The sequence below is a fragment of the Oncorhynchus kisutch genome, unplaced genomic scaffold (genome assembly GCF_002021735.2).
Source record: "Oncorhynchus kisutch isolate 150728-3 unplaced genomic scaffold, Okis_V2 scaffold693, whole genome shotgun sequence".
NCBI lineage: Eukaryota > Metazoa > Chordata > Actinopteri > Salmoniformes > Salmonidae > Oncorhynchus > Oncorhynchus kisutch.
In genome coordinates, this window is record NW_022262638.1 from 442,334 (window position 1) to 469,833 (window position 27,500).

The 27,500-nt window shown below is 45.9% G+C and overlaps 1 protein-coding gene across 1 annotated transcript in view; it reads right to left on the reverse strand.

Annotated features, from left to right (window-relative positions):
* LOC116361454 (uncharacterized) overlaps positions 1 to 17,700 on the reverse strand; it is a 216,211-nt gene extending 198,511 nt beyond the window's left edge. Inside the window, exon 1 of the mRNA XM_031815887.1 lies at positions 17,149 to 17,700. Coding sequence (XP_031671747.1) covers positions 17,149 to 17,700 — 552 coding nt within the window. The remainder of the gene's footprint in view (positions 1 to 17,148) is intronic.
* Between the last annotated feature and the right edge of the window lie 9,800 nt (positions 17,701 to 27,500).

Consider the following 27,500-nt stretch of genomic DNA (forward strand, 5'->3'; position numbering starts at 1 on the left):
GTTTCTATAGTAGTTAACGTCTCCTCCAGGACATGTATCATGTTCAGTGTCCCCAACCCCTCCCACCTCTCCTTGACCTTCCCACTAGGTCGTACATTCATCCCATGACACAATGTTTCATCATTCCCTGACCTCAAACTATGTTTTTTTTTTTTTATAAACACATGACCCCAATGGGAACTGTGGTCTTTCACCCTTCTCCAGTCTTACCTTTTCACCCAATTAGCTGAACAGTGAGTAGCCTACCAGCCAACCAGATGACCAACCTTCAAATTAGCATAGTGTGAGTCTCGTGGGAACCTATTCAAAATAATTTGCACTTCTAGTCCCAAATGGTACCCTATTCCCTACATAGTGCACTACTTTTTGACCAGAGGCCTAAGTGCCCTGGTGCCCTTCTTCTTCTTTTAGGGAATAAGCCTCTTCTTTTGGGGGGGGGGGGTGAATAAGGTGCCCTTCTTTGGGGGGGGGGGGGGGGGGGGGGGGGGGGGGATAAGGCGCCCTTCTTTTCGGGGGGGGGGGGGGGGGGGGGGGGGGTGGTAAGGTACCCTTTGGGATTCAGCATGAGATCAGCTCTGTCAGCTGAGCCCCAGACTGCATCTGGATGGCTGTAGGCCGTTTACTGTTAGTCCTATTGCCATGTCAAGACGCCCCTACAAAGGTCCTGGCAGGCAGCGCCCCCCAGCCACCGTCTGACTAGCAGGCTAGCTGACCAAACTGATTGGTGTGCTGCTTTCTCCCTCCAAAGGACCTGAACTCAATTTGCTTGTGATGGCTTCAATTTCCTGTTGGCCCCGGTATCTTTGCCCCTTTCTATCTTCCTTCAACTCTCCCTCCTCCTGTTTCCTTCTCCAAAGGGCTGTCATTTCATTTCATTACTCAGCGAGAGTTCAGACTCCCCCACGCCCACTCATCTCTCCTTCTCCTCTCTCCCCTCTCTTCCTCTTTCCGTCAGTCCGAGGAGATGACTAGTTGGGGTGTTGTGGATTAGAGGCTGGCCAGGTCACAGAGAACAGAGTGCAGAAGAGCGAAAGAGAGAGGAGAGAGGAGAGAGAGGAGAGAGAGAGAGAGAGACGAGAAGCGAGAGAGACGAGAGCGAGAGAGAGAGAGAGAGAGAGAGAGAGAGAGAGAGAGAGTGAGAACGAGAGAGAGGAGACACACAGAGAGAGAGTGAGACACAAGAGAGTTAAGTATCCAATTAGGGACATGGACAGTGTCATATGTAGTTGTTTTCACTCAGCTCCTGACATCTGAGATGGAGGACAGGATGGAGAGGTGAAAGCACAGAGGGGAGAACAAGGACCACTGGATTTCTAGAAAAGAGAGACAATGTTGCCCTCATGATACCTCTGGAGTCACATACGTTGACCTCATGATACCTCTGGAGTCACATACGTTGACCTCATGATACCTCTGGAGTCAGATATGTTGACCTCATGATACCTCTGGAGTCAGTATGTTGACCTCATGATACCTCTGGAGTCACATACGTTGACCTCATGATACCTCTGGAGTCCAGATATGTTGACGCTCATGATACCTCTGGAGTCAGTATGTTGTCCTCCATGAATACCTCTGGAGTCACATACGTTGACCTCATGATACCTCTGGAGTCAGTATGTTGCCCTCATGATACCTCATGAAACCATGATGACCTCGATGATACCTCTGGAGTCAGATATGTTGACCTCATGATACCTCATGATACCTCATGATACCTCTGGAGTCAGATATGTTGACCTCATGATACCTCTGGAGTCAGTATGTTGACCTCATGATACCTCTGGAGTCAGTATGTTGACCTCATGATACCTCATGATACCTCTGGAGTCAGTATGTTGACCTCATGATACCTCTGGAGTCAGTATGTTGACCTCATGATACCTCTGGAGTCAGTATGTTGACCTCATGATACCTCTGGAGTCACATATGTTGACCTCATGATACCTCTGGAGTCAGTATGTTGACCTCACGATACCTCATGATACCTCTGGAGTCAGACATGTTGACCTCATGATACCTCATGATACCTCTGGAGTCAGATATGTTGACCTCATGATACCTCTGGAGTCACATACGTGACCTCATGATACCTCTGGAGTCAGATATGTTGACCTCATGATACCTCTGGAGTCAGTATGTTGACCTCATGATACCTCTGGAGTCACATACGTTGACCTCATGATACCTTTGGAGTCAGTATGTTGACCTCACGATACCTCTGGAGTCAGTATGTTGACCTCATGATACCTCTGGAGTCACATACGTTGACCTCATGATACCTCTGGAGTCACATACGTTGACCTCATGATACCTCTGGAGTCAGATATGTTGACCTCATGATACCTCTGGAGTCAGATATGTTGACCTCATGATACCTCTGGAGTCAGATATGTTGACCTCATGATACATCTGGAGTCAGATATGTTGACCTCATGATATCTAGGGAATGAGACAGGTGTCTTGTAGTCAGGGAAGTGTGTTGACTGGGAAACATGATATCTCTAGGGAAGCAGACAGGTGTCCTGGAGTCAGGTAAGTGTGTTGACTGGGAAACATGATATCTCTAGGGAAGCAGGCAGGTGTCCTGGAGTCAGGTAAGTGTGTTGACTGGGAAACATGATATCTCTAGGGAATGAGACAGGTGTCCTGGAGTCAGGTAAGTGTGTTGACTGGGAAACATGATATCTCTAGGGAATGAGACAGGTGTCCTGGAGTCAGGTAAGTGTTTTGACTGGGAAACATGATATCTCTAGGGGATGAGACAGGTGTTTTGGAGTCAGGTAAGTGTGTTGACTGGGAAACATGATATCTCTAGGGGATGAGACAGGTGTTTTGGAGTCAGGTAAGTGTGTTGACTGGGAAACATGATATCTCTAGGGAAGCAGACAGGTGTCTTGGAGTCAGGGAAGTGTGTTGACTGGGAAACATGATATCTCTAGGGAAGCAGACAGGTGTCTTGGAGTCAGGGAAGTGTGTTGACTGGGAACATGATATCTCTAGGGGATGAGACAGGTGTCTTGGAGTCAGGGAAGTGTGTTGACTGGGAAACATGATATCTCTAGGGAAGCAGACAGTGCAGTCAGTGTTTTGAGGTGTGCTAAGGAGAGCTAGCACACTGAAGTTAAAGGTGATTTGATTGATTTTCAAGGCGTTTGACAGGATTTGTACCAAAAGACACTGGGGACCTCTGATGCCTGGAATGAGACAGACTTGATTTAGGTTCATGATCAGATTGAGGTAGCAAATGATTAGAGATAGCAGAGCTTTATATATTTTGAATGGAGGGCATAGCCAGGCTGGTGGGCGGGAAGGTTCATGTTCTTCATATTTACTACAACAGGTGTGTTTTTGAGTAGATTGAGGTAGTATATTAGTGTATTACGCCTCGTGGGATGTGGGTTTATATTCCGTACAGCAGTAGAATCAGTCCAAGAGGTCTTCAGTTGAGCTAAAGCCATACAGAGCCTGGCCAGCGTCCGTCACGTCACGGAGACATGTCTCTGACCTCATCAGAGTGATTACTGTGCCTGGCTAGCTCTAAGTCTGGCGGAGGGGTGGCGGTAGGTTGCGCTGAACTGAGGTGCTGCCTGCCATCCTTTGTCATCTCTCAGTCTCCCCTGTAGGGATGTCTATGAATTGAAGCTACTGTAAAAAATAACCTTCCCCATCCTAGCTCCCTGCTAGAGAGATTCTCTGGACTGGATGAAGGATTTTCACTACGTAGGACAGACAGACCATGCTCTGACAATCTCATTCTTCCCTCTAAAACATCTCAAGGACTTTCTCCTCTCCTCTCCTCTCCTCTCCTCTCCTCTCCTCTCCTCTCCTCTCCTCTCCTCTCCTCTCCTCTCCTCTCCTCTCCTCTCCTCTCCTCTCCTCGCCTCTCCTCGCCTCTCCTCTCCTCTCCTCTCCTCTCCTCTCCTCTCCTCTCCTCTCCTCTCCTCTCCTCTCCTCTCCTCTCCTCTCCTCTCCTCGCCTCTCCTCTCCTCTCCTCTCCTCTCCTCTCCTCTCCTCTCCTCTCCTCGCCTCTCCTCTCCTCGCCTCTCCTCTCCTCTCCTCTCCTCGCCTCTCCTCGCCTCTCCTCTCCTCTCTTCTCCTCTCCTCTCCTCTCCTCCTCTCTGCTTTCCTTGCTCGTTTCTTAGATAAACAAATAGGAAACGCTCAGCACTTGTCAGCTTACGTCAAGATGAAAGATATTCCCAGCCACTATCAGATACAAACAGATTGTTTATTACAGAACGGGTGTTTGCAGAAAGCTTCCCGAAATGTGCTACAACTGCAAAGATCTGTCCTCATGTAGCCAGAACCTTCCGGAAGGGGGTGGGGGGGCTTGTTGTATATAAAACTGTGTCCCAAATGACACCCCATTCACTATATAGTGCATTACTTTTGACCACACAGTCCATAACGCCATGGATGGGCTCTGGTTAAAAGCAGTGCACTATATAGGGAATTGGCTGCAATTTAGGACACACACCAAGTCCGGAGGGCTTGGAGAGCATTCTGGTCACCAATGATAGGGGTTAGGGTAGTGGTTAAGGGGTTAGGGGTTAGGGGTTAGGGTCTACATAGGGTACTAAGAGAGCTATAACATGCTGATGTGAGGTGGTAGGGGTTAGGAGTTAGGGTAGTGGTTAAGGGGTTAGGGGTTAGGGTAGTGGTTAAGGGGTTAGGGGTTAGGGTAGTGGTTAAGGGGTTAGGGGTTAGGGTAGTGGTTAAGGGGTTAAGGGTTAGGGTAGTGGTTAAGGGGTTAGGGGTTAGGGTAGTGGTTAGTGGTTAAGAGGTTAGGGGTTAGGGTAGTGGTTAGTGGTTAAGGGGTTAGGAGTTAGGGTAGTGGTTAGTGGTTAAGAGGTTAGGGGTTAGGGTAGTGGTTAGTGGTTAAGGGGTTAGGGGTTAGGAGTTAGGGTAGTGGTTAGTGGTTAAGGGGTTAGGGGTTAGGGGTTAGGGGTTAGGGTAGTGGGTAGTGGTTAAGGGGTTAGGAGTTAGGGTAGTGGTTAGTGGCTAAGAGGTTAGGGGTTAGGGTAGTGGCTAAGGGGTTAGGGGTTAGGGGTTAGGGTAGTGGTTAGTGGCTAAGGGGTTAGGGGTTAGGGTCTACCTCCTCCCACAGTACGCTCCAACAATCATCAGATTACATCTTTACAGAATCCAACATCCGTTCAGGAGATTCCCTGTACGGTCTGTGTGACTTAACTAACCCTCTCTCTCTCCCTCCCTTCTCCCCCGCCTCCCTCGCTCCCTCCCCCCCTCCCTCCCTTCTCCCCCGCCTCCCTCCCTCCCTACCTCTCTCTCCCTCTGATATATATGTGATATAACAGTGTGTAGTGAAGTGATGCGTGGCAGCAACGTGATCAACAGCAATTCCTCCCCATCTCTCCCTCCCCCCTTCTCTCCCTCCCCATCGCTCCCTCCCCATCTCTCCCTCCCCATCGCTCCCTCCCCATCTCTCCCTCCCCATCGCTCCCTCCCCATCTCTCCCTCCCCATCTCTCCCTCCCCATCTCTCCCTCCCCCATCTTTCCCTCCCTCTGATAACTATCTATATACAACATTGTATAGTGAATCTGGTATGGCAGCAACGCTATCACCAGCAGTTTCTCCCATTCTCTCTCCCTTTGCCTCTCTCCCTCTCTCCCTCTCTCTCTCTGTATCCCTCTCTCTCTGTCTCTCTCTCTCCCTCTCCCTCTCTCCCTCTCTCTCTCTGTCTCCCTCTCTCTCTGTCTCTCTCTCTCTCTCTCTCCCCCATCTCTCTCCCTCCCTTTGCCTCTCTCTCTCTCTCTCTCTCTCTCTGTCTCTGTCTCTGTCTCTCTCTCCCTCTCTCTCTCTGTCTCCCTCTCTCTCTCTGTCTCTCTTTCTCTTTCTCCCTCTCCCTCTCTCTCTCCCTCTCTCTCTCTCTCTCTCTCTCTCTCTCTCTCTCTCCCTCATCTCTCTCCCTCTATCTCTCCCTCCCTGTGCCTCCCTACCTCTCTTTCTCTCTCTCTCTGAGGACACAGTCTCTTTTGGGTATGCTGTTTACTAGCAGTTATCCAAGCGTTTACCTTGCGGGCACAAACAAGCCTGATCTGCCTCATATTTACAATGATTCATCTGTTAGAGTGTGTGTGTCTTTTCCACCAAGAGGTATAAATGCAATCCAACCAAACGAAGCTTGTTCTGCCTCAGCCCTGACGTAAACACTGCTCCCTGCACACAAATCCCTTCTTCATTGGTATTGTTCTGAGGTGCTGTCCTGTGTAGGTTGTTCTCATTTGTATTGTTCTGAGGTGCTGTCCTGTGTTGGTTGTTGTCATTGGTATTGTTCTGAGGTGCTGTCCTGTGTAGGTTGTTGTCATTGTATTGTTCTGAGATGCTGTCCTGTGTAGGTTGTTGTCATTGTATTGTTCTGAGGTGCTGTCCTGTGTCGGTTGTTGTCATTGGTATTGTTCTGAGGTGCTGTCCTGTGTAGGTTGATGTCATTGGTATTGTTCTGAGGTGCTGTCCTGTGTCGGTTGTTGTCATTGGTATTGTTCTGAGGTGCTGTCCTGTGTAGGTTGTTGTCATTGTATTGTTCTGAGGTGCTGTCCTGTGTAGGTTGTTGTCATTGTATTGTTCTGAGGTGCTGTCCTGTGCAGGTTGTTGTCATTTGTATTGTTCTGAGGTGCTGTCCTGTGTATGTTGTTGTCATTTGTATTGTTCTGAGGTGCTGTCCTGTGTAGGTTGTTGTCATTGTATTGTTCTGAGGTGCTGTCCTGTGTCGGTTGTTGTCATTGGTATTGTTCTGAGGTGCTGTCCTGTGTAGGTTGATGTCATTGGTATTGTTCTGAGGTGCTGTCCTGTGTCGGTTGTTGTCATTGTATTTTTCTGAGGTGCTGTCCTGTGTAGGTTGTTGTCATTGTATTGTTCTGAGGTGCTGTCCTGTGTAGGTTGTTGTCATTGTATTGTTCTGAGGTGCTGTCCTGTGTAGGTTGATGTCATTGGTATTGTTCTGAGGTGCTGTCCTGTGTCGGTTGTTGTCATTGTATTTTTCTGAGGTGCTGTCCTGTGTAGGTTGTTGTCATTGTATTGTTCTGAGGTGCTGTCCTGTGTAGGTTGTTGTCATTGTATTGTTCTGAGGTGCTGTCCTGTGCAGGTTGTTGTCATTGTATTGTTCTGAGGTGCTGTCCTGTGCAGGTTGTTGTCATTGTATTGTTCTGAGGTGCTGTCCTGTGTAGGTTGTTGTCATTTATATTGTTCTGAGGTGCTGTCCTGTGTGTGGGGGGTGATATTGTATTGTTCCAAGGTGCTGTGCTGTGTGTGGGGGGTGATATTGTATTGTTCCAAGGTGCTGTGCTGTGTGTGGGGGGGTGATATTGTATTGTTCCAAGGTGCTGTGTTGTGTGTGGGGGGTGATATTGGGGGGTGATATTGGGGGGGGGGCGGGGGTGCTAAGCCAGCAATCTGCGTTATTGTGTTGAATGGATTGACTGAACAGTGAACATTCTCAGTGCTTGGAGACGACAGAGACGGCGTGATTTGTCTTTTGAGAGACGGCTGCTGCAAATGGAGGCTATTAGTGGAGCTGCTGAACCTAACATCAGTGGCATTCTTCACAACATGACAGACGCAATCTGTCAAACTGAGATTTGTAATTAACGCCCGTTTATCTACATTAAATATTTGATCGATCAAAATCATGTGGTGGGAGCTGGAAAACAGATCAGTGAAAACGGAGATAAACTGAACAAAGCCGTTTATACTACGAGAGGTTTTTCATCGGTACGGACGGACATCGCTCTCAGCACCGGAGGAGAATTCTGACGACAACGTGGACCTCTGGAGGCGTCTAGACTGAAACACCAGAGGAGAATTCTGACAACAACGCGGACCTCTGGAGGCTTCTAGACTGAAACACCAGAGGAGAATTCTGACGACAACGCGGACCTCTGGAGGCTTCTAGACTGAAACACCAGAGGAGAATTCTGACGACAACGTGGACCTCTGGAGGCTTCTAGACTGAAACACCAGAGGAGAATTCTGACGACAACTCGGACCTCTGGAGGCTTCTAGACTGAAACACCAGAGGAGAATTCTGATGACAACGCGGACCTCTGGAGGCGTCTAGACTGAAACACCGGAGTAGAATTCTGACGACAACTTGGACCTCTGGAGGCTTCTAGACTGAAACACTGGATGGAGAATTCTGACGACAACGCGGACCTCTGGAGGCTTCTAGACTGAAACACTGGATGGAGAATTCTGACGACAACGCGGACCTCTGGAGGCTTCTAGACTGAAACACCAGAGGAGAATTCTGACGACAACGCGGACCTCTGGAGGCGTCTAGACTGAAACACCGGAGTAGAATTCTGACGACAACTTGGACCTCTGGAGGCTTCTAGACTGAAACACTGGATGGAGAATTCTGACGACAACGCGGACCTCTGGAGGCTTCTAGACTGAAACACTGGATGGAGAATTCTGACGACAACGCGGAGCTCTGGAGGCTTCTAGACTGAAACACTGGATGGAGAAAACGGCTTTCTCCTCCGAGAGAGACGACAGAGTTGAAGAGCTGGTTCAAACCAAGGCCTTGACTGTATGTTAAACAAATGAAATATACGTTTATTATTCCAACACACATATCTCACTGGGATGTTGGACAAACTGACCATGGCAACTGTTGGCCGCGTTGAATCAATGGGGAACACACAGCCAACGTGTAGTCTATCGACACCACAGACAACGTATAGTCTATCAACACCACAGACAACGTATAGTCTATCAACACCACAGACAACGTATAGTCTATCAACACCACAGACAACGTATAGTCTATCAACACCACAGACAACGTATAGTCTATCGACACCACAGACAACGTATAGCCTATCGACACCACAGACAACGTATAGCCTATCGACACCACAGACAACGTATAGCCTATCGACACCACAGACAACGTATAGCCTATCAACACCACAGACAACGTATGGCCTATCAACACCACAGACAACGTATAGTCTATCGACACCACAGACAACGTATAGTCTATCAACACCACAGACAACATATAGTCTATCGACACAACAGACAACGTATAGTCTATCAACACCACAGACAACGTATAGTCTATCGACACCACAGACAACGTATAGTCTATCAACACCACAGACAACGTATAGTATATCGACACCACAGACAACGTATAGCCTATCGACACCACAGACAACGTATAGTCTATCGACACCACAGACAACGTATAGTCCATCGACACCACAGACAACGTATAGCCTATCGACACCACAGACAACGTATAGTCTATCGACACCACAGACAACGTATAGCCTATCGACAGCACAGACAGGCAGACAGGCAGACAGGCAGACAGACAGACAGACAGACAGGCAGACAGACAGACAGACAGACAGGCAGACAGGCAGACAGACAGGCAGACAGGCCAGACAGACAGACAGGCAGACAGGCAAACAGACAGGCAGACAGGCAGGCAGACAGACAGACAGACATTCCCAGACAGACAGACAGACCCAGACAGACAAACACACCGCCCAGCCGTAGCTGAGCCAACGCGTGGGGAACATGGGAGCAGAGCGGTAGGTGAGTGGGATGAAATAGAGAAAGCTTGGCAGGACACGACAGGCTTTCCTTCTCAACTCCTGGGAAATCAACCTGACGTGTATTGAGCTATTGAAATTAACTATTGAGAATTCAACATGTCTCTCTCTCTCCTTTCTCTCTGTCAGTCTCTCTCATCCGGTTCCCAAAAAACAACAGCAAAGTCCCACGGTTCCTATTCTGGTCCAATCAAATCAATCCCATCAAATTGAAGGAACAAGGAAAACAAGCATCCCTCATTCAGCCATTACAAGTCCCATTAGATTGGTGAAATCCATGATGACTCACGCCAACTGGTCCATTTGAATAGACCCTGCTAGTATCTTGATCACAGTGATTGACAGGCACGTGGCCCAGAAGGGAAGTGGGGGAGGAAATAGAGAACAGAGAGGATACTGAATACACTGTAAATCCCCGTGTTTCCTATTCTACACCCATTAAAAATGAATCAACTGTATAGCTCCATGCTTCCTATTCTACACCCATTAAGAATGAATCAACTGTAAAGCCCCATGCTTCCTATTCACCCATTAAGAATGAATCAACTGTAAAGACCCATGTTTCCTATTCTTCACCAATTAAGAATGAATCAACTGTATAGCTCCATGCTTCCTATTCTACACCCATTAAGAATGGATCAACTGTATAGATCCATGCTTCCTATTCTTCACCCATTAAGAATGAATCAACTGTAAAGCTCCATGCTTCCTATTCTACACCCATTAAGACTGAATCAACTGTATAGCTCCATGCTTCCTATTCTACACCCATTAAGACTGAATCAACTGTATAGCTCCATGCTTCCTACACTATTAGAGAGGGTTAGACTAGACTTCTATAATACTATTAGAGAGGGTTAGACTAGACTTCTACAGCACAATTAGAGAGGGTTAGACTAGACTTCTACATCACTATTAGAGAGGGTTAGACTAGACTTCTATAATACTATTAGAGAGGGTTAGACTAGACTTCTACAGCACAATTAGAGAGGGTTAGACTAGGCTTCTACATCACTATCAGAGAGGGTTAGACTAGACTTCTACGTCACTATTAGAGAGGGTTAGACTAGACTTCTACATCACTATTAGAGAGGGTTAGACTAGACTTCTACATCACTATTAGAGAGGGTTAGACTAGACTTCTACATCACTATTAGAGAGGGTTAGACTAGACTTCTACGTCACTATTAGAGAGGGTTAGACTAGACTTCTACATCACTATTAGAGAGGGTTAGACTAGACTTCTACATCACTACTAGAGAGGGTTAGACTAGACTTCTACTTCACTATCAGAGAGGGTTAGACTAGACTTCTATAACACTACTAGAGAGGGTTAGACTAGACTTCTACATCACTATTAGAGAGGGTTAGACTAGACTTCTACATCACTATCAGAGAGGGTTAGACTAGACTTCTACATCACTACTAGAGAGGGTTAGACTAGACTTCTACGTCACTATTTGCTGTTTTTAAAGAAATGGAAAGAAAAATAGTTTAATGATTCAGCGAGGGAGCTCTGCACATAATTCAAGTAGAACAACAGGAAAGAGGGGTCCACTTAATTCAAGTAGCACGACGGTACAGAGGTGTTCCACTTAATTCAAGTAGAACAACGGTAAAGAGGTTTTCCACTTAATTCAAGTAGGACAACAGTAAGGAGTGATCCACTTAATTCAAGTAGGACACCGGTAAAGAGTGATCCACTTAATTCAATTAGAACAGCAGTAGAGGTTGATTCACAGTGGTGTGAAGGGGCTTTAAAAATGCCTGTTTTCTCTGGTAAAATAGCAGGGGAGGGACTCAGAGAACAGAGAAAGGTGAGAGAGAGAGAGAGAGAGACGGAGAGAGAGAGAGAGAGCGAGAGAGAGAGAGAGAGAGAGAGAGAGAGAGAGAGAGAGAGAGAGAGAGAGAGAGAGAGCGAGAGAGAGAGCGAGAGAGAGAGAGAGAGAGAGAGAGAGAGAGAGAGAGAGAGAGCGAGAGAGAGAGCGAGAGAGAGAGAGAGAGAGAGAGAGAGAGAGAGAGGAAGACAGAGATCTTATATATGATGAATGATCAGAACACAATGAGAATAAGCCCCAAGGTGGCTAGACAATATTCGCCGCGAAACAAATGGTTTATCTCCATCAGTCTAGAAACAGGTTCAGTCTCATTTTATGGACATGAGTTCTCTCCCACTGTGTGTGTGTGTGTGTGTGTGTGTACTGTATGTGTGTGTGTGCGTGTGTGTTTGTGTGTGTGTGTGTGTGTGTGTGTGTGTGTACTGTATGTGTGTGTGTGTGTGTGTACTGTATGTGTGTGTGTGTGTGTGTGTGTGTGTGTGTGTGTGTGTGTGTGTGTGTGTGTGTGTGTGTGTGTGTGTGTGTGTGTGTGTGTGTGTGTGTGTGTGTGTACTGTATGTGTGTGTGTGTGTATGTACTGTATGTGTGTGTGTGTGTGTGTGTGTGTGTGTGTGTGTGTGTGTGTGTGTGTGTGTGTGTGTGTGTGTGTGTACTGTATGTGTGAGAGTGTGAGAGGGGGAAGACGGCAGATGGCTGTGGTACGCTGTGTTATCAGAGCCCTGAGAGCTTGGCCCAGAAACCCCACCGTGTCCTTAGTCTCATCCATAACTCTCTCTGTCACCTTCTCTGTCTGAGTCCTCAGTCTGGAGAACTGTTGAAAGTGATGCCAATTCAGAGGATACACGGGGAACAAACCTAGTGACATTCTAGTCAAGTCTAGTGAAATACCATGGGTACACTCAAAATGGCCGCCGGATCCGTCCACCCATCAGACACCATTGTCTAGTGAATTTCCATGGGTACACTCAATATGGCCGCCGGTCGATCTACTCATCAGACACCATTGTCTAGTGAATTTCCATGGGTACACTCAATATGGCCGCTGGTCGATCCACCCATAAGGGACCATTGTCTAGTGAATTTCAATGGGTACACTCAATATGGCCGCCGGTCGGTTCACCCATCAGGGACTGTTGTCGAGTAAATGACTATGGGTACACTCAATATGGCTGCCGGTGCTACAGTCAAGTAGGTAGTAACATCAACCATACTCTGTGTTGGGAGCTACAGTCAAGTAGGTAGTAACATCAACCATACTCTGTGTTGGGAGCTACAGTCAAGTAGGTAGTAACATCAACCCTACTCTGTGTTGGGAGCTACAGTCACGTAGTTAGTAACATCAACCATACTCTGTGTTGGGAGCTACAGTCAAGTAGGTAGTAACATCAACCGTACTCTGTGTTGGGAGCTACAGTCAAGTAGGTAGTAACATCAACCGTACTCTGTGTTGGGAGCTACAGTCAAGTAGGTAGTAACATCAACCATACTCTGTGTTGGGAGCTACAGTCAAGTAGGTAGTAACATCCACCCTACTCTGTGTTGGGAGCTACAGTCAAGTAGGTAGTAACATCAACCGTACTCTGTGTTGGGAGCTACAGTCAAGTAGATAGTAACATCAACCGTACTCTGTGTTGGGAGCTACAGTCAAGTAGGTAGTAACATCAACCATACTCTGTGTTGGGAGCTACAGTCAAGTAGGTGGTAACATCAACCGCACTCTGTGTTGGGAGCTACAGTCAAGTAGGTAGTAACATCAACCGTACTCTGTGTTGGGAGCTACAGTCAAGTAGGTAGTAACATCAACCATACTCTGTGTTGGGAGCTACAGTCAAGTTGGTGGTAACATCAACCGTACTCTGTGTTGGGAGCTACAGTCAAGTAGGTAGTAACATCAACCGTACTCTGTGTTGGGAGCTACAGTCAAGTAGGTAGTAACATCAACCGCACTCTGTGTTGGGAGCTACAGTCAAGTAGGTAGTAACATCAACCGTACTCTGTGTTGGGAGCTACAGTCAAGTAGGTAGTAACATCAAACGTACTCTGTGTTGGGAGCTACAGTCAAGTAGGTAGTAACATCAACCGTACTCTGTGTTGGGAGCTACAGCCCAGATTGACCACTGTACTATCAATGTTGTTCAAGTATGATCATTTTATGCTTCGTAAACTGTTCATCTGTTCCTCTTCCTGTAACTAACTGTTTATCTGTTCCTCTTCCTGTAACTAACTGTTTATCTGTTCCTCTTCCTGTTCCTCTTCCTGTAACTAACTGTTTATCTGTTCCTCTTCCTGTTCCTCTTCCTGTAACTAACTGTTTATCTGTTCCTCTTCCTGTAACTAACTGTTTATCTGTTCCTCTTCCTGTAACTAACTGTTTATCTGTTCCTCTTCCTGTAACACGTTGCATCATTTCAATTCTAGTTCTTTGAAAAAAAATCTAAAAATCAAATAAATGTTGAACTAAAAGAGTATTCTAACAACCGTCTCCTGAACGACACCAAGCCGTCTTACTTTACTACAGCTATTTAGTTTAGAATAAAACATAGAAAATATAATAATAATGCCTCATTTAATATCATATTGAAACGTGTGTCTATTTGAGGAGAAAGAGGGTGGGGGGGTCCGGGGGGGGTGAGGGGCGGGGGGGGGGGGCGGGGGGGGGGGGGAGGGCGGGGGAGGTGTCGTTCCACTTGAACCATTCGATCAAAACAGAACCTTTTAATGGAATCCTCCTGAGACGGGAGGATCACACAGACTTTGATGTCAGACTACTGAGGGTTCTGGTGCTGTCTGTCACTTCACTTGATACCACAGTCCCAATCCTGGCTTGTTTTGTTTGAATTTACCAAATTGTGTTCTGCTTCCCAGATAGGGTGTCATTGTGTTCTGCTTCCTAGATAGGGTGTCACTGTGTTCTGCTTCCCAGATAGGGTGTCATTGTGTTCTGCTTCCCAGATAGGGTTTTCATTGTGTTCTGCTTCCCAGATAGGGTGTCATTGTGTTCTGCTTCCCAGATAGGGTGTCATTGTGTTCTGCTTCCTAGATAGGGTGTCATTGTGTTCTGCTTCCCAGATAGGGTGTCATTGTGTTCTGCTTCCCAGATAGGGTGTCATTGTGTTCTGCTTCCTAGATAGGGTGTCATTGTGTTCTGCTTCCCAGATAGGGTGCCATTGTGTTCTGCTTCCCAGATAGGGTGTCATTGTGTTCTGCTTCCCAGATAGGGTGTCATTGTGTTCTGCTTCCCAGATAGGGTGTCATTGTGTTCTGCTTCCCAGATAGGGTGCCATTGTGTTCTGCTTCCTAGATAGGGTGTCATTGTGTTCTGCTTCCCAGATAGGGTGTCATTGTGTTCTGCTTCCCAGATAGGGTGCCATTGTGTTCTGCTTCCTAGATAGGGTGTCATTGTGTTCTGCTTCCCAGATAGGGTGTCATTGTGTTCTGCTTCCCAGATAGGGTGTCATTGTGTTCTGCTACCCAGATAGGGTGTCATTGTGTTCTGATTCCCAGATAGGGTGTCATTGTGTTCTGCTTCCCAGATAGGGTGTCATTGTGTTCTGCTTCCCAGATAGGGTGTCATTGTGTTCTGCTTCCCAGATAGGGTGTCATTGTGTTCTGCTTCCCAGATAGTGTGTCATTGTGTTCTGCTTCCCAGATAGGGTGTCATTGTGTTCAAACTCAGGAACACTTTCGATAAGTGTCAATGACACTCATTTGGCAAACTGAAAACATCTGACGTGAATCATCTGTTTAACCCTGAAAATATCTCTCAGACTCTTTCTGTCTCTCTCTAGTGCTAATCAGAGGTAATGTGTGTTAGCTGTTAGTGCTAATCAGAGGTAATGTGTGTGTGTGTGTGTGTGTGTGTGTGTGTGTGTGTGTGTGTGTGTGTGTGTGTGTGTGTGTGTGTGTGTGTGTGTGTGTGTGTGTTAGCTGTTAGTGCTAATCAGAGATAATGTGTGTGTGTGTGTGTGTGTGTGTGTGTGTTAGCTGTTAGTGCTAATCAGAGGTAATGTGTGTTAGTTGTTTGTACTATTCAGAGATAATGTGTGTTAGTTGTTTGTACTAGTCAGAGATAATGTGTGTTAGTTGTTTGTACTCGTCAGAGATAATGTGTGTTAGTTGTTTGTACTAGTCAGAGATAATGTGTGTTAGTTGTTTGTACTAGTCAGAGATAATGTGTGTTAGTTGTTTGTACTAGTCAGAGATAATGTGTATTAGTTGTTTGTACTAGTCAGAGATAATGTGTGTTAGTTGTTTGTACTAGTCAGAGATAATGTGTAAAGTTGTTTGTAATAGTCAGAGAAAATGTGTGTAATTGTTTGTACTAGTCAGAGATAATGTGTGATAGTTGTTTGTACTAGTCAGAGATAATGTGTGTTAGTTGTTTGTACTAGTCAGAGATAATGTGTGTTAGTTGTTTGTAATAGTCAGAGATAATGTGTGTCAGTTGTTTGTACTAGTCAGAGATAATGTGTGTTAGTTGTTTGTAATAGTCAGAGATAATGTGTGTTAGTTGTTTGTACTAGTCAGAGATAATGTGTGTTAGTTGTTTGTAATAGTCAGAGATAATGTGTGTTAGTTGTTTGTACTAGTCAGAGATCATGTGTGTTAGTTGTTTGTAATAGTCAGAGATAATGTGTGTTAGTTGTTTGCACTAGTCAGAGATAATGTGTGTTAGTTGTTTGTAATAGTCAGAGATAATGTGTGTTAGTTGTTTGTAATAGTCAGAGATAATGTGTGTTAGTTGTTAGTATTTGTTGCATGAACTTTCTTACATAAAGCCATTTTAGACATCTCTCTCTCTCTCTCTCTCTCTGTCTCTCTCTCTCTCTCTCTCTCTCTCTCTCTCTCTCTCTCTCTCTCTCTCTCTCTCTCTCTCTCTCTCTGTCTCTCTCTCTCTCTCTCTGTCTCTCTCTCTCTCTCTCTCTCTCTGTCTCTCTCTCTCTCTCTCTCTCTGTCTCTCTCTCTCTCTCTCTCTGTCTCTCTCTCTCTCTCTCTCTCTCTCTCTCTCTCTCTCTCTCTCTCTGTCTCTCTCTCTCTCTCTCTCTGTCTCTCTCTCTCTCCTCTCTCTCTTCTCTCTCTCTCTCTCTCTCTCTCTCTCTGTCTCTCTCTCTTCCTCATCCCTGATGGCTCTCTACTCCCTGTTGCATGGAGACATCTCTCTCTCTCTCTCTCTCTCTCTCTCTCTCTCTCTCTCTCTCTCTCTCTCCTCTCTGATGAGAGTAAACCTCCACTTTAGAACGATGGACAGACGGACCGTGTTGTCAGAGACGAGGCTTAAACCCACTAACAGTAATGGGTCGGCCAGCATCGGCCCAGCACAGGACAGTTAGTTGGAGAATAAAGTGGACACGTACAAAACACACACACACACACACACATACACACACATACACACACACACACACACACACACACACACACACACACACACACACACACACACACACACACACACACACACACACACACACACACACACACACACACATACACACACACACACACACACACACACACACATACACACACACACACACACATACACACACACACACACACACACATACACACACACATACACACACACACACAACGTGCATGCACATTCACCTCTCTCAGTTTTAATAGCAGGCCCACAGCCAAAGCAACAGAGCGACCATATGTTGATGATATCTGTTCTGTTCTTCACGACCATACGACCACATGACCACATGACCATACGACCACACGACCACATGACCACATGACCACATGACCATACGACCACATGACCACACGACCACATGACCATACGACCACATGACCACACGACCACACGACCACATGACCACATGACCACATGAACATACGACCATACGACCACACGACCACATGACCACATGACCACACGACCATACGACCACATGACCACATGAACACATGACCATACGACCACATGACCACATGACCACACGACCACATGACCACATGACCACACGACCACATGACCACATGACCACACGACCACATGACCACATGACCACACGACCACATGACCACATGACCACACGACCACACGACCACATGACCACATGACCACATGAACACATGACCATACGTCCACATGACCACATGACCATACGACCACATGACCACATGACCACATGACCACACGACCACATGACCACATGACCATACGACCACATGACCACATGACCATACGACCACATGACCACACGACCACACGACCACACGACCACATGACCACATGACCACACGACCACATGACCACATGACCACCACCTTAGAACAGGGATGTTGTCTCTCTGTCCCCGTTACAGTCCTGGTAACAACCCCACTGTCCTCCCTTCTCTAACACACACACACGCATGCACGGACGCACACACACACACACTAACTCTCTCCCTCCCTCTCTCCCTCCCTCTCTTCTTACTCAGCGGAGGACAATAAATCAACATCTCCCATCTTTTCTCCTCCATTGTTCAGCTGGCTAAAGAATCTTTACACGGGTAACTATAGATACATAGGATGACCTCATCACTTTACTGAGTTACTGGGAATCTGTCCAGTCATCTTAGAGGTCATGGGTCTTTACACTGGTAACTATAGATACATAGGATGACCTCATCACTTTACTGAGTTAGTGGGAATCTGTCCAGTCATCTTAGAGGTCATGGGTCTTTACACTGGTAACTATAGATACATAGGATGACCTCATCACTTTACTGAGTTAGTGGGAATCTGTCCAGTCATCTTAGAGGTCATGGGTCTTTACACTGGTAACTATAGATACATAGGATGACCTCATCACTTTACTGAGTTAGTGGGAATCTGTCCAGTCGTCTTAGAGGTCATGGGTCTTTACACTGGTAACTATAGATACATAGGATGACCTCATCACTTTACTGAGTTACTGGGAATCTGTCCAGTCATCTTAGAGGTCATGGGTCTTTACACTGGTAACTATAGATACATAGGGTGACCTCATCACTTTACTGAGTTAGTGGGAATCGGTCCAGTCATCTTAGAGGTCATGGGTCTTTACACTGGTAACTATAGATACATAGGGTGACCTCATCACTTTACTGAGTTAGTGGGAATCGGTCCAGTCGTCTTAGAGGTCATGGGTCTTTACACTGGTAACTATAGATACATAGGATGACCTCATCACTTTACTGAGTTAGTGGGAATCTGTCCAGTCGTCTTAGAGGTCATGGGTCTTTACACTGGTAACTATAGATACATAGGGTGACCTCATCACTTTACTGAGTTACTGGGAATCTGTCCAGTCGTCTTAGAGGTCATGGGTCTTTACACCGGTAACTATAGATACATAGGGTGACCTCATCACTTTACTGAGTTAGTGGGAATCTGTCCAGTCGTCTTAGAGGTCATGGGTCTTTACACTGGTAACTATAGATACATAGGATGACCTCATCACTTTACTGAGTTAGTGGGAATCTGTCCAGTCGTCTTAGAGGTCATGGGTCTTTACACTGGTAACTATAGATACATAGGGTGACCTCATCACTTTACTGAGTTAGTGGGAATCTGTCCAGTCGTCTTAGAGGTCATGGGTCTTTACACCGGTAACTATAGATACATAGGATGACCTCATCACTTTACTGAGTTAGTGGGAATCGGTCCAGTCGTCTTAGAGGTCATGGGTCTTTACACTGGTAACTATAGATACATAGGGTGACCTCATCACTTTACTGAGTTACTGGGAATCTGTCCAGTCGTCTTAGAGGTCATGGGTCTTTACACTGGTAACTATAGATACATAGGATGACCTCATCACTTTACTGAGTTAGTGGGAATCTGTCCAGTCATCTTAGAGGTCATGGGTCTTTACACCGGTAACTATAGATACATAGGATGACCTCATCACTTTACTGAGTTAGTGGGAATCTGTCCAGTCGTCTTAGAGGTCATGGGTCTTTACACTGGTAACTATAGATACATAGGGTGACCTCATCACTTTACTGAGTTACTGGGAATCTGTCCAGTCGTCTTAGAGGTCATGGGTCTTTACACTGGTAACTATAGATACATAGGATGACCTCATCACTTTACTGAGTTAGTGGGAATCTGTCCAGTCGTCTTAGAGGTCATGGGTCTTTACACTGGTAACTATAGATACATAGGGTGACCTCATCACTTTACTGAGTTAGTGGGAATCTGTCCAGTCGTCTTAGAGGTCATGGGTCTTTACACCGGTAACTATAGATACATAGGGTGACCTCATCACTTTACTGAGTTACTGGGAATCTGTCCAGTCGTCTTAGAGGTCATGGGTCTTTACACTGGTAACTATAGATACATAGGGTGACCTCATCACTTTACTGAGTTAGTGGGAATCTGTCCAGTCGTCTTAGAGGTCATGGGTCTTTACACTGGTAACTATAGATACATAGGATGACCTCATCACTTTACTGAGTTAGTGGGAATCTGTCCAGTCGTCTTAGAGGTCATGGGTCTTTACACTGGTAACTATAGATACATAGGGTGACCTCATCACTTTACTGAGTTAGTGGGAATCTGTCCAGTCGTCTTAGAGGTCATGGGTCTTTACACCGGTAACTATAGATACATAGGGTGACCTCATCACTTTACTGAGTTACTGGGAATCTGTCAGTCGTCTTAGAGGTCATGGGTCTTTACACTGGTAACTATAGATACATAGGGTGACCTCATCACTTTACTGAGTTAGTGGGAATCTGTCCAGTCGTCTTAGAGGTCATGGGTCTTTACACTGGTAACTATAGATACATAGGGTGACCTCATCACTTTACTGAGTTACTGGGAATCTGTCCAGTCGTCTTAGAGGTCATGGGTCTTTACACTGGTAACTATAGATACATAGGGTGACCTCATCACTTTACTGAGTTACTGGGAATCTGTCCAGTCGTCTTAGAGGTCATGGGTCTTTACACTGGTAACTATAGATACATAGGATGACCTCATCACTTTACTGAGTTAGTGGGAATCTGTCCAGTCATCTTAGAGGTCATGGGTCTTTACACCGGTAACTATAGATACATAGGATGACCTCATCACTTTACTGAGTTAGTGGGAATCTGTCCAGTCGTCTTAGAGGTCATGGGTCTTTACACTGGTAACTATAGATACATAGGGTGACCTCATCACTTTACTGAGTTACTGGGAATCTGTCCAGTCGTCTTAGAGGTCATGGGTCTTTACACTGGTAACTATAGATACATAGGATGACCTCATCACTTTACTGAGTTAGTGGGAATCTGTCCAGTCGTCTTAGAGGTCATGGGTCTTTACACCGGTAACTATATATATATTTTTCTACATTATACAAAGAGTTTTGTCTCTTTCATGTGGCTCAATATATTTTGATGTGTTTAACACTTTGTTGGTTACAACATGATTCCATATGTGTTATTTCATAGTTTTGTTGTCTTCAATATCATTCACTGTAGAGGATTGACCTCATCGCTTGGCTGCAGACACGCTGGGTGGTATTGTGACCAGCTAAGACACTCACACAAACTCTGACACCCATTCACACTCTGAAAACACACTCTCTCTGACAGAGACACACACACACACACACACCCTGACACACACAACTCTGACACACACACTCTGTACCAATGTTCAGCTGGTATTAGTACAGACCGGGCCCGTCGAATCTGAACAGTACCAATGTTCAGCTGGTATTAGTATAGGCCGGCCAGTTGAATCTGAACAGTACCAATGTTCAGCTGGTATTAGTACAGACCGGCCCGTTGAATCTGAATAGTACCAATGTTCAGCTGGTATTAGTACAGACCGGCCCGTTGAATCTGAATAGTACCAATGTTCAGCTGGTATTAGTATAGGCCGGCCAGTTGAATCTGAACAGTACCAATGTTCAGCTGGTATTAGTATAGGCCGGCCAGTTGAATCTGAACAGTACCAATGTTCAGCTGGTATTAGTACAGACCGGCCCGTTGAATCTGAACAGTACCAATGTTCAGCTGGTATTAGTATAGAATGGCCCGTTGAATCTGGGCGACCGGGTGTATTTTCCCGTCCAGGTCTCTGCTCTCCAGAGGAGCAGGAAGTGCAGCAGTCAGCAGACCCCAGAAAACCACAGCCCTGCAGCTGTGACTGGGCTGAAAACCACCTGCACCTCTCAGACTGGAGAGAGATCACAAATACCTTCAGGCTGGGCTGACACCGTGGGGGTGGAGGGGGAGAGGGGGGAGGGGTGGAGGGGGGACCCATTCATCACATAGACCCGTGTGCCCCCTCACTGTCTTTTTATTTCTCTCTCTCTCTGTCTCTCTGTCTCTCTCTGTCTCTCTCTCTGTCTCTCTCTGTCTCTCTCTCTGTCTCTCTGTCTCTCTCTCTGTCTCTCTCTGTCTCTCTCTCTGTCTCTCTGTCTCTCTCTCTCTCTCTCTGTCTCTCTCTCTGTCTCTCTCTCTGTCTCTCTCTGTCTCTCTGTCTCTGTCTCTGTCTCTCTCTGTCTCTGTCTCTCTCTGTCTCTGTCTCTCTCTGTCTCTGTCTCTCTGTCTCTCTTCTCTCTGTCTCTCTCTCTCCTGTCTCTCGCTGTCTCTCTGTCTCTCTCTCTGTCTCTCTGTCTCTGTCTCTCTGTCTCTCTGTCTCTCTCTCTCTCTCTCTCTCTGTCTCTCTCTCTCTCTGTCTCTCTGTCTCTCTCTCTCTGTCTCTCTCTCTGTCTCTCTCTCTGTCTCTCTCTGTCTCTCTCTCTGTCTCTCTCTGTCTCTGTCTCTGTCCCTCTGTCTCTGTCTCTGTCTCTGTCTCTCTCTGTCTCTGTCCTCTCTGTCTGTCTCTCTGTCTCTCTCTCTCTGTCTCTCTCTCTCTGTCTCTCGCTGTCTCCTCTGTCCTCTCCTCTGTCTCTCTGTCTCTGTCTCTCTGTCTCTCTGTCTCCTCTCTCTCTCTCTCTTCTGTCTCTCTCCTCTCTCTGTCTTCTGTCTCTCTTCTCTGTCTCTCTCTCTGTCTCTCTCTCTGTCCTCTCTCTGTCTCTCTGTCTCTCTCTCTCTGTCTGTCTGTCTCTCTCTCTCTGTCTCTCGCTCTCTCGGGATGGGATGGAGGTCATGGAGGGATGGAGGGGGAGGGATGGATGGAAGAATGGTGGGGGAGAGAGAGGGAGGGATGAGGAATGGTGGGGGAGAGAGAGGGAGGGATTGAGGAATGTTGGGGGAGAGAGAGGGAGGGATTGAGGAATGTTGGGGGAGAGAGAGGGAGGGATTGAGGAATGGTGGGGGAGAGAGAGGGAGGGATTGAGGAATGGTATGGGAGAGAGAGAGAGGGAGGGATTGCCGTTTCCCTCTTGGGTTTAGCTACACTCCCTGCTTTCAGAGCCAATACAGTTTATTATCATGTTTATAGATATGAGATACTACAGTTGATTATCATGTTATAGATATGAGATACTACAGTTTATTATAGATATGAGACACTACAGTTTATTATCATGTTATAGATATGAGATACTACAGTTTATTATCATGTTTATAGATATGAGACACTACAGTTTATTATCATGTTTATAGATATGAGATACTACAGTTTATTATCATGTTTATAGATATGAGACACTACAGTTTATTATAGATATGAGACACTACAGTTTATTATCATGTTTATAGATATGAGATACTACAGTTTATTATCATGATTATAGATATGAGATACTACAGTTTCTTATCATGTTATAGATATGAGATACTACAGTTTATTATCATGTTTATAGATATGAGACACTACAGTTATTATCATGTTTATAGATATGAGATACTACAGTTTATTATCATTGTTTATAGATATGAGATAATACAGTTGATATCCTGCTTTTAGATTAATCTCAGTCTACCAATGTTTCAAATTAAACCATATTCTTCTCCCGCAGACAACCAAATTCCCTGAATGCATTTGCTAGTACGGTGGTGGCTAACCTACGTACGTCGAATACCTGCCAGCTGTCTTTATGTTTAGGCCAGATTATTCGACCAGGGAGAAGAATAGAAATCTAATCTAGGATTATAGACGAGGAAATAACAACTGTTAGTCAGAGAGTGGAGAAGACAGAAAGCCCCTATAAACATTATGTTAGTTATATACTGTTGATTCCCTAACCAGAACCCCAAATGGGCTCTCTCTCTGCCTCTCCATCCTGTCTCTCTCTGTCTGTCTGTCCTCCTTCCCTCTCTCTCTCTGTGTCTCTCTCCCTGTCCCCTTCTCCCTCTCTTCTCTATGGTCTCTCTCTCTCTCTCCCATTTTCTCTCTCTCTCTCTCCCCTATGTCTCTGTATCTCTCTCCCTCTCTCTCTCTCTCTCTCTCTCTCTCTGTCTCTCTCTCTCTCTCTCTCTCTCTCTCTGTGTCTATTTCTCTCTGTCTGTGCTCCCTCTCTCTCTGTCTCTCTCTCTCCCGTTGTTCTCTCTCTCTCTCTCTCCTATGTCTTCTCTCTTCTCTCTCTCCCTCTCTTCTCTCTCTCTCTCTCTCTCTCTCCTCTTCTCTTCCTCTCATCTCTCTCTCTCTTCTCTCTCATCTCTCTCTCTATTTCCCCTCTCTCTCTCTCTCTCTCTCCTCATCCCCATACAGTGCACTATGTTTAATCAGATGTTTTGACGTTTGTTTCAAAAGTAGTGCACTATACAGGGAAGAGCGTGCCATTTGGGAATGCAGATGCAGGATCCTCTCTCCCTCTCTCTCTCTCTCTGAGGGGATTTAAAGAATAGTATGATGAGATTAAGTCGAGGGAATGATGAGATTAAGACTGACTACTTTTAAATGATTATGCAAGCTTAGGAGAGTAAGTCACACACAGTATATTAAAGAGAGACGGAAAGAGAGAGAGACGAGAGGGAGAGAGAGTGAGAGATCAAGAGAGAGAGAGAGAGAGAGAGACAGAGAGACATAGGAGAGAGAGGGAGAGAGAGAGAGAGAAGAGAGAGAGAGAGGACAGAGAGACATAGGGAGAGAGAGGGAAGAAGAGAGAGAGAGAAGAGAGAGAGCGCAGAGAGAGAGAGAGAGAGAGAGAGAGAGAGAAAGAGAGAGAGAGAGAGAGAGACATAGGGAGAGAGAGTGAGAGATCAAGAGAGAGAGAGAGGGAGAGAGACATCCGAGAGAATCCGAAGTCAAAGAAATCCTAAGAAATATGTCTCACTAATATGGTCATACATTGGGCAGAGGTTAGGAAGTGCAGCTCAGTTTCCCCTCATTTGTGGCAGTGAGCACATAGCCTGTCTTCTCTGAGAGCCATGTCTGCCTACGGCGGCTTTTCTCAATAGCAAGGCTATGCTCACTAAGTCTATACATAGTCAAAGCTTTCCTTAATTTTTGGTCAGTCACAGTGGTCAGGTATTCTGCCACTGTGTGCTCTGTGTGGGCCAAATAGATTCTAGTTTGCTCTGTTTTTTGTTAATTCTTCCAATGTGTTAAGTAGTTATCTTTTTGTTTTCTCATGATTTTGGGTCTAATTGTGCTGCTGTCCTGGGGCTATAGTGTGTGTTGTGTTTGTGAACAGAGCCCCAGGACCAGCTTGCTTAGGGACTCTTCTCCAGGTTCATCTCTCTGTAGGTGATGGCTTTGTTATGGAAGTTTGGAATCACTTCCTTTTAGGTGGTTGTAGAATTTAACGGCTCTTTTCTGGATTTGATATTAGTGGGTATCGGCCTAATTCTGCTCTGCATGCATTATTTGGTGTTCTGCGTTGTACACGGAGGTATTTTTGCAGAATTTTGCGTGCAGAGTCTCAATTTGGTGTTTGTCCCATTTTGTGAAGTCTTGGTTGGGGAGCGGACCCCAGACCTCACAACCATAAAGGGCAATGGGCTCATGACTGATTCAAGTATTTTTAACCAATTCCTAATTGGTATGTTGAAATTTATGTTCTTTTGATGGCACAGAATGCCCTTCTTGCCTTGTCTCTCAGATCGTTCACAGCTTTGTGGAAGTTACCTGTGGTGCTGATTGTTAGGGCCAGGGTATGTATAGTTTTTTGTGTGCTCTAGGGCAACAATGTTAGATGGAATTNACTGGGAATCTGTCCAGTCGTCTTAGAGGTCATGGGTCTTTACACTGGTAACTATAGATACATAGGGTGACCTCATCACTTTACTGAGTTAGTGGGAATCTGTCCAGTCGTCTTTAGAGGTCATGGGTCTTTACACTGTAACTATAGATACATAGGATGACCTCATCACTTTACTGAGTTAGTGGGAATCTGTCCAGTCGTCTTAGAGGTCATGGGTCTTTACACTGGTAACTATAGATACATAGGGTGACCTCATCACTTTACTGAGTTAGTGGGAATCTGTCCAGTCGTCTTAGAGGTCAGGGCTTTACACCGGTAACTATAGATACATAGGGTGACCTCATCACTTTACTGAGTTACTGGGAATCTGTCCAGTCGTCTTAGAGGTCATGGGTCTTTACACTGGTAACTATAGATACATAGGGTGACCTCATCACTTTACTGAGTTAGTGGGAATCTGTCCAGTCGTCTTAGAGGTCATGGGTCTTTACACTGGTAACTATAGATAATAGGGTGACCTCATCACTTTACTGAGTTACTGGGAATCTGTCCAGTCGTCTTAGAGGTCATGGGTCTTTACACTGGTAACTATAGATACATAGGGTGACCTCATCACTTTACTGAGTTACTGGGAATCTGTCCAGAATAACGTCTTAGAGGTCATAGGGTCTTTTACACTGGTAACTATAGATACATAGGATGACCTCATCACTTTACTGAGTTAGTGGGAATCTGTCCAGTCATCTTAGAGGTCATGGGTCTTTACACCGGTAACTATAGATACATAGGATGACCTCATCACTTTACTGAGTTAGTGGGAATCTGTCCAGTCGTCTTAGAGGTCATGGGTCTTTACACTGGTAACTATAGATACATAGGGTGACCTCATCACTTTACTGAGTTACTGGGAATCTGTCCAGTCGTCTTAGAGGTCATGGGTCTTTACACTGGTAACTATAGATACATAGGATGACCTCATCACTTTACTGAGTTAGTGGGAATCTGTCCAGTCGTCTAGAGGTCATGGGTTTTTACACCGGTAACTTATATATATTTTTTCTACATTATACAAAGAGTTTTGTCTCTTTCATGTGGCTCAATATATTTGATGTGTTTAACACTTTGTTGGTTACAACATGATTCCATATGTGTTATTTCATAGTTTTTGTGTCTTCAATATCATTCACTGTAGAGGAGACCTCATCGCTTGGCTTGCAGACACGCTGGGGGTATTGTGACCAGCTAAGACACTCACACAAACTCTGACACCCATTCACACTCTGAAAACACACTCTCTCTGACAGAGACACACACACACACACACACCTGACACACACACTCTGACACACACACTCTGTACCAATGTTCAGCTGGTATTAGTACAGACCGGCCCGTCGAATCTGAACAGTACCAATGTTCAGCTGGTATTAGTATAGCCGGCCAGTTGAATCTGAACAGTACAATGTTCAGCTGGTATTAGTACAGACCGGCCCGTTGAATCTGAATAGTACCAATGTTCAGCTGTATTAGTACAGACCGGCCCGTTGAATCTGAATAGTACCAATGTTCAGCTGGTATTAGTATAGGCCGGCCAGTTGAATCTGAACAGTACCAATGCTTCAGCTGGTATTAGTATAGGCCGGCAGTTGAATCTGAACAGTACCAATGTTCAGCTGGTATTAGTACAGACCGGCCCGTTGAATCTGAACAGTACCAATGTTCAGCTGGTATTAGTATAGAATGGCCCGTTGAATCTGGGCGACCGGGTGTATTTTCCCGTCCAGGTCTCTGCTCTCCAGAGGAGCAGGAAGTGCAGCAGTCAGCAGACCCCAGAAAACACAGCCCTGCAGCTGTGACTGGGCTGAAAACCACCTGCACCTCTCAGACTGGAGAGAGATCACAAATACCTTCAGGCTGGGCTGACACCGTGGGGGTGGAGGGGAGAGGGGGGAGGGGTGGAGGGGGACCCATTCATCACATAGACCCGTGTGCCCCTCACTGTCTTTTTATTTCTCTCTCTCTCTGTCTCTCTGTCTCTCTCTGTCTCTCTCTCTGTCTC